The sequence below is a fragment of the Oryx dammah genome, unplaced genomic scaffold (assembly GCF_014754425.2).
Source record: "Oryx dammah isolate SB20612 unplaced genomic scaffold, SCBI_Odam_1.1 HiC_scaffold_1, whole genome shotgun sequence".
NCBI lineage: Eukaryota > Metazoa > Chordata > Mammalia > Artiodactyla > Bovidae > Oryx > Oryx dammah.
Genome location: NW_024070185.1, coordinates 87,211,552 through 87,225,104, shown reverse-complemented (window position 1 = coordinate 87,225,104; position 13,553 = coordinate 87,211,552). Strand labels below are relative to the sequence as shown.

The window sequence follows — 13,553 nt, the reverse complement described above, 5'->3', positions numbered from 1 at the left end:
CTCAGTGTCTTCTGACCTGTTTTTCCTTTGCTTTGGCATGCTTGCTTCTGCAGGGCCTCCTTTTCTATCTAGATGTCTTGCTATAACGTGCTCCACTATAGAGAGAAATTTACAATACCATAAATCTGATGTGGGCCCTGGTCAAGAAGAGAGTATCACGAGCTTCCAAAAGTGTGCTTTAAATTGTTGTCCTGTGATACTCCAAGAATGTCCTTGTTCTTCAGTAAGCCATCCTGGATTCTGATTATGTTTCTCCTGGGTTGAGAATTATCAGACTCAACAGCCTGGTGCTGACAGGAAGGGTCTCAGCAGTGCTCCCCAGGCCACCAACTTAGGGTCAAGCCCAGGGTGTTCCCACAAACTTGAGGGGCTCCCAGGGCTTTTGAAACATTTCCTTGAGAATAATGGGATTGCCTGTTTGAAAACCTGTGACTGCATTAGAGTATTATTGTTTGGGCCAACAAATTCGTGTTTCCGCCCCTCAATTTTCACATAATTTCTCCAGGGTGCCTAAAATATTGACAAAAGTACATAAAACATTTTTAAATGATTTAAACATTGTTTAGAGACTTGTTTCTTTTTTCTAGCCTAGGATCAGCACACAGGACAGGATGCTTAAATCTCCTGTGTCCAAGTTGATGGTTTCCCTAAAAAAAACATAGTTGAAGGATGGTACTTGAATACTCTTGTGCCAGGATGGTTAAAGGAAGTTCGTAGACTGCTTGGTGAACCCATCCTTGAGGCTCCGCGGTCTCTGGGGGCAGGGGCATTCAAACTGAAGTCTTTTAAGTTTGTTCTAAAAGTGAAATAAAGCCAAAGTAGTTACATTAGTGTTTTTTTTTTTTTTAATAATAACTTTGAGCACTTATTATAGGAGATTTTTATGGAAAGAAAATACGAGCAAAGAAAAGATTGTAGTTGGGCTTATTTGATTCTTGTGATGTGTGAAGAGCTAAAGGGTATGTGGTTTACTTAGGATGCCGAGGAATTTCCCAATCTGGCAGTTGCATCTGAAAGAAGAGACAGAGTAGAGTCACCGAAATTTCAGTCTAAACAGCAGCCACAGGTAATTTTTAGATTGCAACCACAATTGGTTTAGGCTTAACTTTTCTCGCTAAACTAAAACTCTCAAGAACACCCCCTTTCCAGACGTCTTCCTTTATGGGCACAAGTGGTTTTGTTCTGATTCATTTCTTCATTGGGGAACCATATCCAGGGTGTTGAAACAAACTTGCTCTTAAGCCAGAACTGCTTCCTCACTTTTGAAATTAGATGATCAGTTACTGCTATATCAGAAAGGAGGGGAACACATACTGCTTGTCTGTTTGATTTAAAGAAAAAACATTAACTTAGTGTATTCAGGAAATAGAAGAATCCTTTTGTGAGGCAGTTTTGTCTGACAGAAGCATAGTCAAGTAGTCAGGGTCAAAGAGATGAATCTCCTTGTACCTCAGCCCCACTGTGGATTCAGGAATGAGTTTGTAGTTCATAATCTAGATGGGGAACTTGTGTACTTTGAGCATTTTCATTGTCCTTTTGTCTCTCAAAGTGGGATGGTTATTTTCACATTTATGAAGAGTAAGATTCTTACCCTGTAGCTTTGCATTCCCATGTTTGGGCATCTTCCGTCGCCGCAGAGGTCTCTAGGTGCCGGTACTGTGCTTAGCACTCCCCTCTTGCTATGAGCACTCACCCAGTGTGACTTTGGCATCAGGGAAGAGAACAGTGGCTGAAGGGCCGGAGTGGAGGCACTAAAGCACCAGAGACAACATGCCCATACAGCCTTTATATGGTCTCAAAACCCATGTCACAGTTATTTCAGAAATAACACTTGTTTAGAGTATATCTGACTTTGTGCCTAAATTTAATACTTTGGACTTGTGTACATTTTTTGCTGTGCCCTATGATTTCATGGTAGGTAGCTTTGCTCACTTAGGCAATTGGAGGGCAAAAGGCGCTAGTGAGGCAGCAGTCCTAACCAGCGAGCCTCACACAGACTCTGCAGCCAGGGACTCTATTCCAGCCTTTGTTCCTTATCTGTAGGTGTATGCTCTTATTTATTCAGAATGGAGATGCAAACAGAAATGCCAGTGGTTTAATTAAACCCGCATTAAGAAAGGAGAAGGAAATAAGCAGCCTCGGTGGTAATATTGGCAGACAATTTGGAATTGATGGGTCTTTTCTTTAATTGCTTTTAATATCAAGATTTTTGTAGTCTCTGTATCTGTCTTTTTTAATCCTTAATTATATGGCTTTTTGTTATAAAATGAAAAGTACTGTTTGTAAAATAAAGTATTATGAGTAAACTTCTGATTTTTAACTTTTTAGAATAATTTTAAAAGTAGTAGAAAGAAAAGCCAGATTCCAGTACAGTTGGATTTGGGAGGAATGCTAACCGCACTGGAAAAGAAGCAGCACTCCCCGAATGCAAAGCAGTCCTCCAAATCAGTGGTGTTCTCAGGTAAAAGAGCTTGTTCATTTCAGATAAATAATTGACATCTTTTTCAGATAACTATTTTGTGACGGTATTCTCTTGTAATCAAAAGTTGAATGAGTGAAAGTCACTTAGTTGTGTCCAGCTCTTTTGCAGCCCCATGGACTGTAGCCTGCCAGACTCCTCTGTCCAAGGAATTCTCCAGGCCAGAATACTGGAGTGGGTAGCTGTTCCCTTCTCCAGGGATCTTCCCAACTCAGGGATCGAACACAGGTCTCCCGCATTGCAGGCAGATTTTTTACTATCTGAGCCACCAGGGAAGCCCAATCAAAAGTTAATGATATATAATCAAAATAGTGTAGTGCTGGAATGAGGATAGATGTAGACCAGTGGAATAGAATTGAGAATCCAGAAATAAACACACATATCTGTGGCTAGTGAATTTTTGATTAGAAGTGTTGAGTTTATTAAAAGGACAAAGAATAATCAAAAAATGGTACTAGGACAACTGTTTTAGCATTTCCACATGCCAAAACAGTAAAGTAGTACTGTTAACATCATACCATATACAAAAATTAACTCAAAATGGATCACATTTAAAATATGAGCTAAAACCTTGAAACTGTTAGAATAAGTAAAACAGGATAAATCTTCAGGACCTTGGATTAGATGATGCAGTTTCAGAAAGGACTCCAAAAGCACAAACAACAAAAGCAAAAATAGGTAAATTGGATTTCATAAAAATTGAAAACTTGTGTACTAAATGATGTTATCAAGACAGTAAGAAAACAACTTGCAGCATGGGAGAAAATATTTAAAAATCATATATCTTATAAGCATTTAATATACAAATATATAGGAATTCCTACAGTTCAGTAACTCATTACAAAATGGGCAAAGCTCTTGAAAGACATTTCCCCATTAGAAGATACACATATGGCCAGTAACACACAGCAAGATGTTCAACACCATTAGTCATTAGAGAAATACAAGTTAAAACTACTTTGGAGGTAATTCTTCAAACTTACTATGATAACTAATCAGAAATGTGGAAAATAAGTGTTGGTGGGGATTTGGAAAAACTGGAACTGTTGCTGATGAAAACATTAAATGGTGTACTTGGAAAATAGTTTGGTGATTCTAGAACGCTAAGTAGAGAGTTGTCACATGACTTAGCAGGTGCACTCGTCTGAATGTATCTGAAAGAATTAAAAACAGAAACTCAAGTCACTTGTACACCAGTGTTCATAGCAGCATTATTTGTAGTAGTCCAAAGGTGTAAGCAGCCCAAATGTGTATCAACAAATGAATGGGTAAACAGAAGGTGGTATATACATATAATGGAATACTCAACCTTAAAAAGGCAGGAAATTCTATCATAGAAAGAATGTAGATTAGAGGTTACCAGGGGTTGAGGGGAGTAGGGAATGAGTAGTTACTGTTTAATGGTGACAGATTTTTATTTAGGGGCATGAAAAAGCTTTGGAAATGGGTAGTGGTGATGGTTGCAACAATATTTTGAACATAATTGATGCCACTGAATTGTGAAGTGAAGAATGGTTAAAATAGTGGGTTTTATATGTTTTTACCACAAAAATTTTGAAGTTAATTAAGTGTGATGGTTTTAAGAAATAGGTTTTATTAAAAGATGGGTTTTCACTGGATGTGATGACCTGGTGAAAATCTTATAAGTGCCCTGTGCAGGTTATAAAGCTGCATTTGGTAGAAATGAATTACCTGCTTGTCCATGGGAACACAGCAGGTGGTAGTTTTAACTCCTTAGTGACGTAGTCATTTTCTCTGAATCATGCCTGAGAGCCAAGACAGTTAAAATTGGTAATATGTCATACAAAGAAAGAATGTTCATTTGCCACCATAGTCTTGTAGATATGTTTCTCTCTGAGGTGGTTTAAAAGTGAAAAATAGGATCCAGGAAATGATGAAGCTTACTTTTTTTTTTCCTGAAGCATTTTAAAGCAATTCATCATGTAATTTTACTTATAAACTGCTCCTTCTGGAGAGGGAAATGGCAACCCACTCCAATATTCTTGCCTGGAGAATCCCACGGACGGAGGAGCCTAGTAGGCTACAGTCCATGGGGTCTCAAAGAGTTGGACACGACTGAGCAACTTCACTTTCACTTTCTGGTGATAATTTTATTATGGCATCAATCCTAGAAAGGATAAACATAATTTGTTTCCTCAAGGGAAGGGAAATAGAATATTTTTGTTTTTTTTTTCCAGAAATTTTCAAGCATCTGGAAAAGCTGAATAAAATCATGCAGTGAATACCCATGTACTCACCACCTAGATAGTACAGTTGTTCCTAATTTTTTTCAGTCACATAACTTTTCCAGAGGTCAGCCAACTATATCCTGCTGGCTGTGTGTATGTGTGCTCAGTTGTGTCTGACTCTTTGCACACATACAAAGAGTGTGTGTGTGTGTGTGCACTGTAAGCTCACCAGGCTCCTCTGTCCATGGAATTTTCCAGGCAAGAATACTGGATTGGATTGCCATTTCCTACTTCAGGGGATCTTCCCAACCCAGGGGTCAAACCCATGTCTCTTGTGTCCCCTGCATTGGCAGATGGATTCTTTACCACCACACCACCTGGGAAGCAACCTGGATACTTGTATTATTAGAACACAACCAACACACATTTATTTAAGTATTATCTGTGGCTGCTTTTGAACTAGAATGGCATATGAGTGTTGAAATACGTATGCTCATTAGCTTAAAATATTTACTCTCTGGCCCTTTAAGGAAGTTTGCTGATCCCAATCTATCCATCAGTTTATCCAATATCAATTTACTTGTATTTTATTTTTGCTGCATTTCAAAGTAACTTGCAGACATCAGTATATTTTACTCCCAAGCATGCATATCATTAATAGAGTTCAGTATTTGTGATTCCTATTTGCCTTTGGTGGCAAAATATGCATTTGATGACATGCACAGATCTTAGATGTATCATTTTAAGAGCTCTGGCAAATATATAACTTTGTAACCCAAACTTCTGGCTGTGTAGAACATCATCATCACCTTTGAAATTCCAGCCCCTTCCCATCCCAGTCAGTCCCTGCTGCTACTTGCAGGCAGCCAAGGTTCTGATTTTTTTTTTTTTTCCTGCCATTTCCTGCCATAGACTGTTTTTTCCTGCTCTAGAACTTAATATAAATGAAATCTTAGTTTGTTGGTGGAAGTGGGAGTTTTTGAAGCCAAAAATTCTAAAATTCTAAATGCTGTTTCTCATTTGGATTATTTTATATGGGCTGCTGAATGGTAAAGTCAGAAGTTTCCTAAATAGCCTTCTCATAGGTATAGCAGAAGTAACTCTTATAGTGAGTTTCATAGTGACCTTAATTAAAAGCCCAGAGTACAAATTTAAAATGTGTGAATGAAGTTAATTTAGTCCAAGTATACAGTGGCTGAGGCACCAGTTGACAATGTGTCCCTGAATCCAGTATTTCTTTTTCATGCAGTATCCCCAGGATTGCCAGCAATGGCACTACTTGGGAGCAAGCTGAAAGTGCAGGTTCTGGGAACACCTCTGATGTGGTACACTTAGAACCACTTGGTATGGGATGGGCAATAGGTGTTTTTAACAAGCACACAGTGGGACTTTTGGTTTTGTCTTGTCCTTGTTTTTCACTTTTTGTGGTGGAACATTTAAAACATAGTCAAAAGTAGAATATGATGAAGACTGCCACCATATGCCCATTACCCAGCTCCATCAGTTACCAACACTTTGCCAGTCCTGTTGCATCCAGAACTCTGTTATTTTCCCCTGAAGTACTTGTAGACATCATGTCATTTAACCTGTAAATACATCAGTCAGTATCTCTAATTGATGGTGATTTTATTTTTAATTGATCCATTCTGCCATTCTCCCTTCTAATAATAATAAAAATTATTTTTTTGTTACCATCTTATATCCAGTCTGTATTTAAATTCTTTTCTCAGTGATTTTGGTGATTTTTTTCATTTCAGGATCATACATCACATGTATGAATAATTCTTAATTGTATCAAAACTTAGGATCACTGCCTTCTTAGGTATTCCTCCTTCAGAGTTACTTTGCTCAGTGTCTGTTTGGGAAAGGTCTGCAGTGTTGGCCTTTCCAGAAAAGTCAGGAAAGTGCTTGGCCAACCTCTTGATTCTGAAAAATGTAGTTTCTTGGGGAGCCTGCAGGGAAGCATGTGAGCTGCTAACTGAATGTTCTAGACCTCCAGCCAAAGGTAAAAGCAAGAAAAGTGAGGGAACTACCTCTGAGGCTATATAAGGTGGCTCTTTTGCAGCTAGATTCAAGTTGTATCTTTTAGATGGAATTGTATATGAAGTCCAAGACAATTTGGCAAGAAGTAGGGGCCCTCAGTCAGATGATATTTTTAAGTAGCTTGAGGTTGTTAGATTGTAAGGTTGGTTATTGGGTTGTTGGATTTTGATAATATTGAAAGGATGTTTTGGCCACAGATCCCAGTAATGCCCAGATACTGACATGTCCATCTTCTTTCTTTTTGACATCAGTAATGGAATCATTCTTACCAGAAAAAGTAAAAATTAACTAAGAGGAATTAAGTTTCTCTTTATTTTTAGATTCAGTTCAGTTCAGTTCAGTCGCTCAGTCATGTCTGACTGTTTGCAACCCCATGAATCACAGCACGCCAGGCCTCCCTGTCCATCACCAACTCCCGGAGTTCACTCAGACTCATGTCCATCAAGTCCATGATGCCATCCAGCCATCTCATCCTCTGTCGTCCCCTTCTGATCCTGCCCCCAATCCCTCCCAGCATCAGAGTCTTTCCAGTGAGTCAACTCTTCACATGAGGTGGCCAAAGTACTGGAGTTTCAGCTTTAGCATCAGTCCTTCCAAAGAAATCCCAGGGTTGATCTCCTTCAGAATGGACTGGTTGGATCTCCTTGCAGTCCAAGGGACTTTCAAGAGTCTTCTCCAACACCACAGTTCAAAAGCATCAATTCTTCGGTGCCCAGCTTTCTTCACAGTCCAACTCTCACATCCATACATGACCACAGGAAAAACCATAGCCTTGACTAGACGGACCTTTGTTGGCAAAGTAATGTCTCTGCTTTTGAATATGCTATCTAGGTTGGTCAGAACTTTTCTTCCAGGGAGTGAGTGTCTTTTAATTTCATGGCTGCAGTCACCATCTGCAGTGATTTTGGAGCCCCAAAAAATAAAGTCTGACACTGTTTCCACTGTTTCCCCATCTATTTCCCATGGAGTGATGGGACCAGATGCCATGATCTTTGTTTTCTGAATGTTGAGCTTGAAGCCAACTTTTTCACTCTCCTCTTTCACTTTCATCAAGAGGCTCTTTAGTTCCTCTTTACTTTCTGCCATAAGGGTGGTGTCATCTGCATATCTGAGGTGATTGATACTTCTCCCGGCAATCTTGATTCCAGCTTGTGTTTCTTCCAGCCCAGCATTTCTCATGATGTACTCTGCATATAAGTTAAATAAGCAGGGTGACAATATACAGCCTTGATAGACTCCTTTTCCTATTTGGAACCAGTCTGTTGTTCCATGTCCAGTTCTAACTGTTGCTTCCTGACCTGCATATAGATTTCTCAAGAGGCAGGTCAGGTGGTCTGGTATTCCCATCTCTTTCAGAATTTTCCACAGTTTATTGTGATCCACACAGTCAAAGGCTTTGGCATAGTCAATAAAGCAGAAATAGATGTTTTTCTGGAACTCTCTTGCTTTTTCCATGATCCAGCAGATGTTGGCAATTTGATCTCTGGTTCCTCTGCCTTTTCTAAAACCAGCTTGAACATCTGGAAGTTCACGGTTCAAATATTACTGAAGCCTGGCTTGGAGAATTTTGAGCATTACTTTACTAGCGTGTGAGATGAGTGCAGTTGTGCAGTAGTTTGAGCATTCTTTGGCATTGCCTTTCTTTGGGATTGGAATGAAAACTGACCTTTTCCAGTACCAAATAGTCCTACAAGGGGCTTTCTTGCCAGAACACAAAGGCCTTTGGTGACTTACATCTATTCTGGAGCCCAGGTTTGGTCTTCCCAACTGGCTGATCTGATTAATGAGATCTGATTAATGAATGCTTTTATGAGCAGCATCAGTTCAGTTCAGTTCAGTTGCTCAGTCATGTCCGACTCTGACCCCATGAATCACAGCACACCAGGCCTCCCTGTTCATCACCATCTCCCGGAGTTCACTCAGACTCACATCCATCGAGTCCATGATGCCATCCAGCCATCTCATCCTCGGTCGTCCCTTTCTCCTCCTGCCCCCAATCCCTCCCAGCATCAGAGTCTTTTCCAATGAGTCAGCTCTTCTCATGAGGTAGCCAAAGTACTGGAGTTTCAGCTTTAGCATCAGTCCTTCCAAAGAAATCCCAGGGTTGATCTCCTTCAGAATGGACTGGTTGGATCTCCTTGCAGTCCAAGGGACTTTCAAGAGTCTTCTCCAACACCACAGTTCAAAAGCATCAATTCTTCGGTGCTCAGCCTTCTTCACAGTCCAACTCTCACATCCATAGATGACCACAGGAAAAACCATAGCCTTGACTAGTCGGACCTTAGTCAGCAAAGTAATGTCTCTGCTTTTGAATATACTATCTAGATTGGTCATAACTTTTCTTCCAGGGAGTGAGTGTCTTTTAATTTCATGGCTGCAGTCACCATCTGCAGTGATTTTGGAGCCCCCAAAAATAAAGTCTGACGCTGTTTCCACTGTTTCCCCATCTATTTCCCATGGAGTGATGGGACCGGATGCCATGATCTTCGTTTTCTGAATGTTGAGCTTTAAGCCAACTTTTTTGCTCTCCTCTTTCACTTTCATCAAGAGGCTTTTTAGCTCCTCTTCACTTTCTGCCATAACAGGGAAGAGTAAACCTTGGCCACCTATCAGTGTCTTTAAGATGTGTTTCTGGTAGACAGCTTATAGTTGGAGCTTTCTGTTTAATCCAGGCTAAAATTCTCTTCCTTGTTGAGTGTTGTGCTTTGTTCATTGTTCATTCACAATTAATGCTATTGTTACAGTGGTTGGATTTATTGCTATTACTATTTTTTTTCTGATTCTTTCGTGTCTTAATTTATTCCTCTGTTCCTCTTTAACTGTTTTCTTTTATGTTAAATAAATACATAGTACCATTTTGATTCCTTTGATTTTTTCCTTTACTTAAAAAAATTAAATTTCTTAAAAGTAAGAAAGTAAGTAGTTGCTTATAAATAAATCAAGCAACAAATTCAGTCCTTGTTTACCTAGAAACGTCTATATTTTAGATTCATTTTTTGAAGGATAGTTTCACTGGATATAGAATTCTTGATTGACAGGTTTCCCCCTCACTTCTTTGAATGTCATTCCATTGCCCTCCTGCCTCCATTGTTGCCAGTGAGATTACTTGTCTTGTTGCACTTTCTGTAATGAGTTGTTTTTCCCTTGCTGTTTTTGTTTTGACCTTCAGCAGTTTGACTATGATGTTTCTATGTGGGAATCTCTGTATACGTCCTACGTTTGGTTAAGTAATATTTATCCTATTTTGAGTTTGTCAGTTGAAATATTCATTGAATTTGGAAAGTTTAGGGTCGTTATTTGTTCAAAATATTTTCTTTTCTCTTTCCTCTCCTGGCACTCACAACATATATATACACTAGTATACTTGTTGCCCCACAGGTCTCTGGAGGCTCTTTTAAAATCTTTTCTTTAAATTGAATGGTTTCTGTTGCTTTATCTTCAAGTTCATTGATTTTTCTACCATCTCTAATCTTCTGTTGAGCCTTTCTCCTTTATTATTTGTATTTATTGAAATCAAGTCTCACAGTTGCCTTCATTTCTTGGTCAGCTGGGGGCACTCACTCAAAGACAGTTTCTGTTAACTTCCTTTTTTCTTTAGGGTGGGTTATACTTTCTTGTTTCTTGGAAAGTTTCACAATTTTTTGTTGAATACTGACTTTTAGTTAATACATTGTGGCAACTGGGTATTTTATTTTTTCCTTCTGAAAGTAGTGGTTGTGATGGGGTGCTTTTGGTCTTGTGTAAGGAGCTGCCTGGTCTGAGTCTGGTGGCTGCCTTCCCCACAGTGTGTGGTTGCAGATGTCTCTGCCTAGTTGTTGTTTTCTTGTTTTTGGGTCGCCTTTCTAGGAGTCACTCCTGTGTTTACACAGTACTTTAAAAACATGTACCAAAATTAAGGAGGGTGGGTAAAATATATTTGGAAAAACACTGACGGTTGTTGAAGCCAGACAATGAGCACATGGGTTTGTTGTTATACATTCTCTTATTTGGTGTGTGTTTAGAAGTTTTCCTAATTAAAAAGTTGGGGGAAAGTAGGCACAAATTAACTATTCCCTTGGAACAGTAACAAGATGGGAAGTAGAGCAGAAGCACAGTGTGCAGTGGAAGTGTTTGGAGCAGTGATCGTGATCATGTATTTACTCTCTGCAGGGAATTTAGGAACATATGTCTAGAAAACTGAAGAGAATCAACTCGAAATATTGCTAGGATCTTAAAGGGCCTTTTAAGATAGTGAGGTAGAAGGTATACATATATATACATGAGGTAGAAGGAAGCCAGTGGCCAACTTCTGCAAAGGCAAGGTAAGCTGAAAATCGTGGAGTAAAAGGGGCAAGCTACCTGGAAAAGCTCTTCATCAAAAAATGAGACCCAAACACATCATCAGACTTAGCTGAAAAATGTAGGTTTGATTATGGGGATAGGAAGCTGGTTCCCTCAGGCATAGTTTGATGGGGACGAGGAAGGTTGTGGGGCTGGGTGGGCGGCACAGGGAGCTCCTGAGCCAGATCTGCAGCGAGCCTGCCTGTGGAGCCTGGCAGGTGGTGGGTGGCAGCCTGAGCTGGGTGTCCCTGCTGTGTTGCAGTTGGGGCAGTGCCCGTCCTCTCCAAAGACTCCATGTCAGGGAAGAAGGGCCACCGCCTTGCCCAGGTGAAGACCCCGCACAACCCGTTAGACTCCACCTCCCCCATGACGAAGAAAGGAAAGCAGAGGGAGGTCCCCAAGGCCAAGAAGCCAACTCCGTTGAAGAAGGTGTGTGGCGTTTTGTTTGAAATGGGCGCAAGTAAACTTGTAGGCTGCTGTATCCATTCTACTTCTTTCGACTTGTAGGTTTTTAGATTTTTAGCATTTACTCTCATTTGAACCTGCTCTTAGTCAAGATGCAAGCATGAGTCTCTGAAATATGATCCCTCGCTCTCCTCTCATGGTGTGCAGAGCACCTCAGCTGCTGGAGGGGGAGGCCTTATTTCATTCATATTCATGTCCATACTTAGGAGTGACATGGACAGAAATCCAGAAATGGGGGGAGTCTGTTCTCCTTTACATTTTTTACCCTCATCCTACCCCGAGGCATTGTGTTTGATGCTCTGATTTGGTAAATATTGGACACTTCCTGCCACATGTCTTTGATTTAACTCTCAAATCAGCCTGTGGGGTATGGTGAGTCTCAGATGGAGGAAGGCGTGTCTTGCCTGGGGTCAGATTGAGCTGCACAGTTGCATCAGAGCCCAGGTCTCACATGCACTGCTCTGTTTCCCCAGGGGAGCCTGCTGTTCCTGGGCCATGGGTGAGAGGATTGGGCTGCTCACAGGGAGGGGGCAGGCGGCGGGGGAGGTAAGGGCACAATCAGGTACAGCGCCAGCCAGCTGAATGTGGGTGGCTTATTTCACAGAAGAGCTTATTTTCAGATGTGAGTGTTTAGGTGTTTCAGTCGTTTATTTAATTTGAAAGATTATTTTGAAAGAACGGCAAGAGAGAAAGCAGCAGCGTCTCCAAGAAAATGCTCCGAGCCCAGCTTTTCCCAGTGATGAGGGGCAGGATGAGCAAGACGAAGAGAGCGGCGGTGACGACCAGCTCCTCCGGCCCCCTGGCGTGTTAGGTATTGAGTTCCATTGGCTTGCTTCTTAAAGAATCCCTCGGCGGGAGTAACTGTGTACACAGCCAATTGTCTGGCCTTTGCCCAGCCCTGGTCCCTGTGTGGTAAAAGCAAGTGGGCCTTGAGCTTTGGGAATGCAGACGTTTTTCAGTGTCCTAACTTGACAGTAAGAGGACCTCCCTGTGAACAAGTGGAGCTTCTGGTGCCTCTGCTTTTCGAGGCTGTGAGAGAGAAAGGGGTGAAGCCCCTGAGCTTAATGTGTGTGATACTCGATGGTCCTTGCAGTTTGAAATGGCCATGAGAATTAACACCGTTAACTGCAAAGCTGCTTGCCCACAAGTGTGTGAGACATGGTGTCATTCCAAAAAAAATGGGTTAAGTAAGCTTCTTATTGACTTATTGTTTCAAAACAGTACACAGATCATACCCAGTTCAGAAGCAGAATGGCCCCCCAGTCCCCATGATTCTGGTCCAAGGCCTCACCCCTGTCTGCAGTTCACCCATGAGCTTTCAGGCTTCATTCCAGTGGAATCTTAGGTTTTGTTCTGGCCGGCAGTATGTCTGTGGCCTATAAAAGTAGTTCCTGATTGTCAGTGTGGCATAGCATTCAGGTGTACAAACATGCCAGGTGGCACGTGGGTGTTGTGTGAGTTTCCATATGGGCTCCGTTAGAAGCAGAGATGCTGTGGCAGCTTGGGGTGTATATAAGAAATGCGAGCACACCTCCTGCTGGAATTTCCCCCTGGTGCATCTCCAGCTTGAGTCCCCTGCCTTCCAGCCTAGAGGCCTCTGCCACACAGGCTGCCCAGGGTTTTATGAGCTACAGCCATGGGTGGCGGAGAGGCCAGCCGCTGAGTCCGGGTGCTCTGACGACGCTGTTGTGGAGGCGCTGTCGCGTTTCCTACCCCAAGCCCCTCAGTCTGTGCACTGAGCTCTGCAGGGGCCCTGCTGTAACTTCTTTCTCTGAAACTCCAGGGGAAGCAAAAGAGTCTGTGTCCTGTGTTCCTGTGGCGGAGAGCAAGTCGGAGGAGCAGCCGGGAGCTGAGCCCCAGAAGGAGACGGAGGCCTGCCCCAAGATCCACAGCCGGCGGTTCAGGGAGTGAGCGAGCTGGGGCGCTGGGCTCGCTGCGGGGCCTCGGGTGCTGGGCCCGCTCTGCTGTTGCACCTCGAGCTCTTTGCCCGCCATGCTCAGCACAGTAAAGTTGGGCCATGGTATTGTGTCCTCCTGGCGGAAGGTGGCTAGGACCTG

At 41.9% G+C, this 13,553-nt stretch overlaps 1 protein-coding gene across 5 annotated transcripts in view; it reads left to right on the top strand.

The window, feature by feature from the left end:
- SECISBP2 (SECIS binding protein 2) overlaps positions 1-13,553 on the top strand; it is a 39,359-nt gene that overhangs the window by 16,224 nt on the left and 9,582 nt on the right. For 3 of the 5 annotated variants that reach the window (XM_040237762.1, XM_040237781.1, XM_040237788.1), the window contains 5 exons: positions 977-1,066; positions 2,329-2,461; positions 11,294-11,460; positions 12,160-12,307; positions 13,280-13,403. In XM_040237762.1, the coding sequence (XP_040093696.1) occupies positions 977-1,066; positions 2,329-2,461; positions 11,294-11,460; positions 12,160-12,307; positions 13,280-13,403 (662 nt within the window). The remainder of the gene's footprint in view (positions 1-976; positions 1,067-2,328; positions 2,462-11,293; positions 11,461-12,159; positions 12,308-13,279; positions 13,404-13,553) is intronic. The other 2 variants (XM_040237785.1, XM_040237770.1) reach the window with 1 other exon arrangement.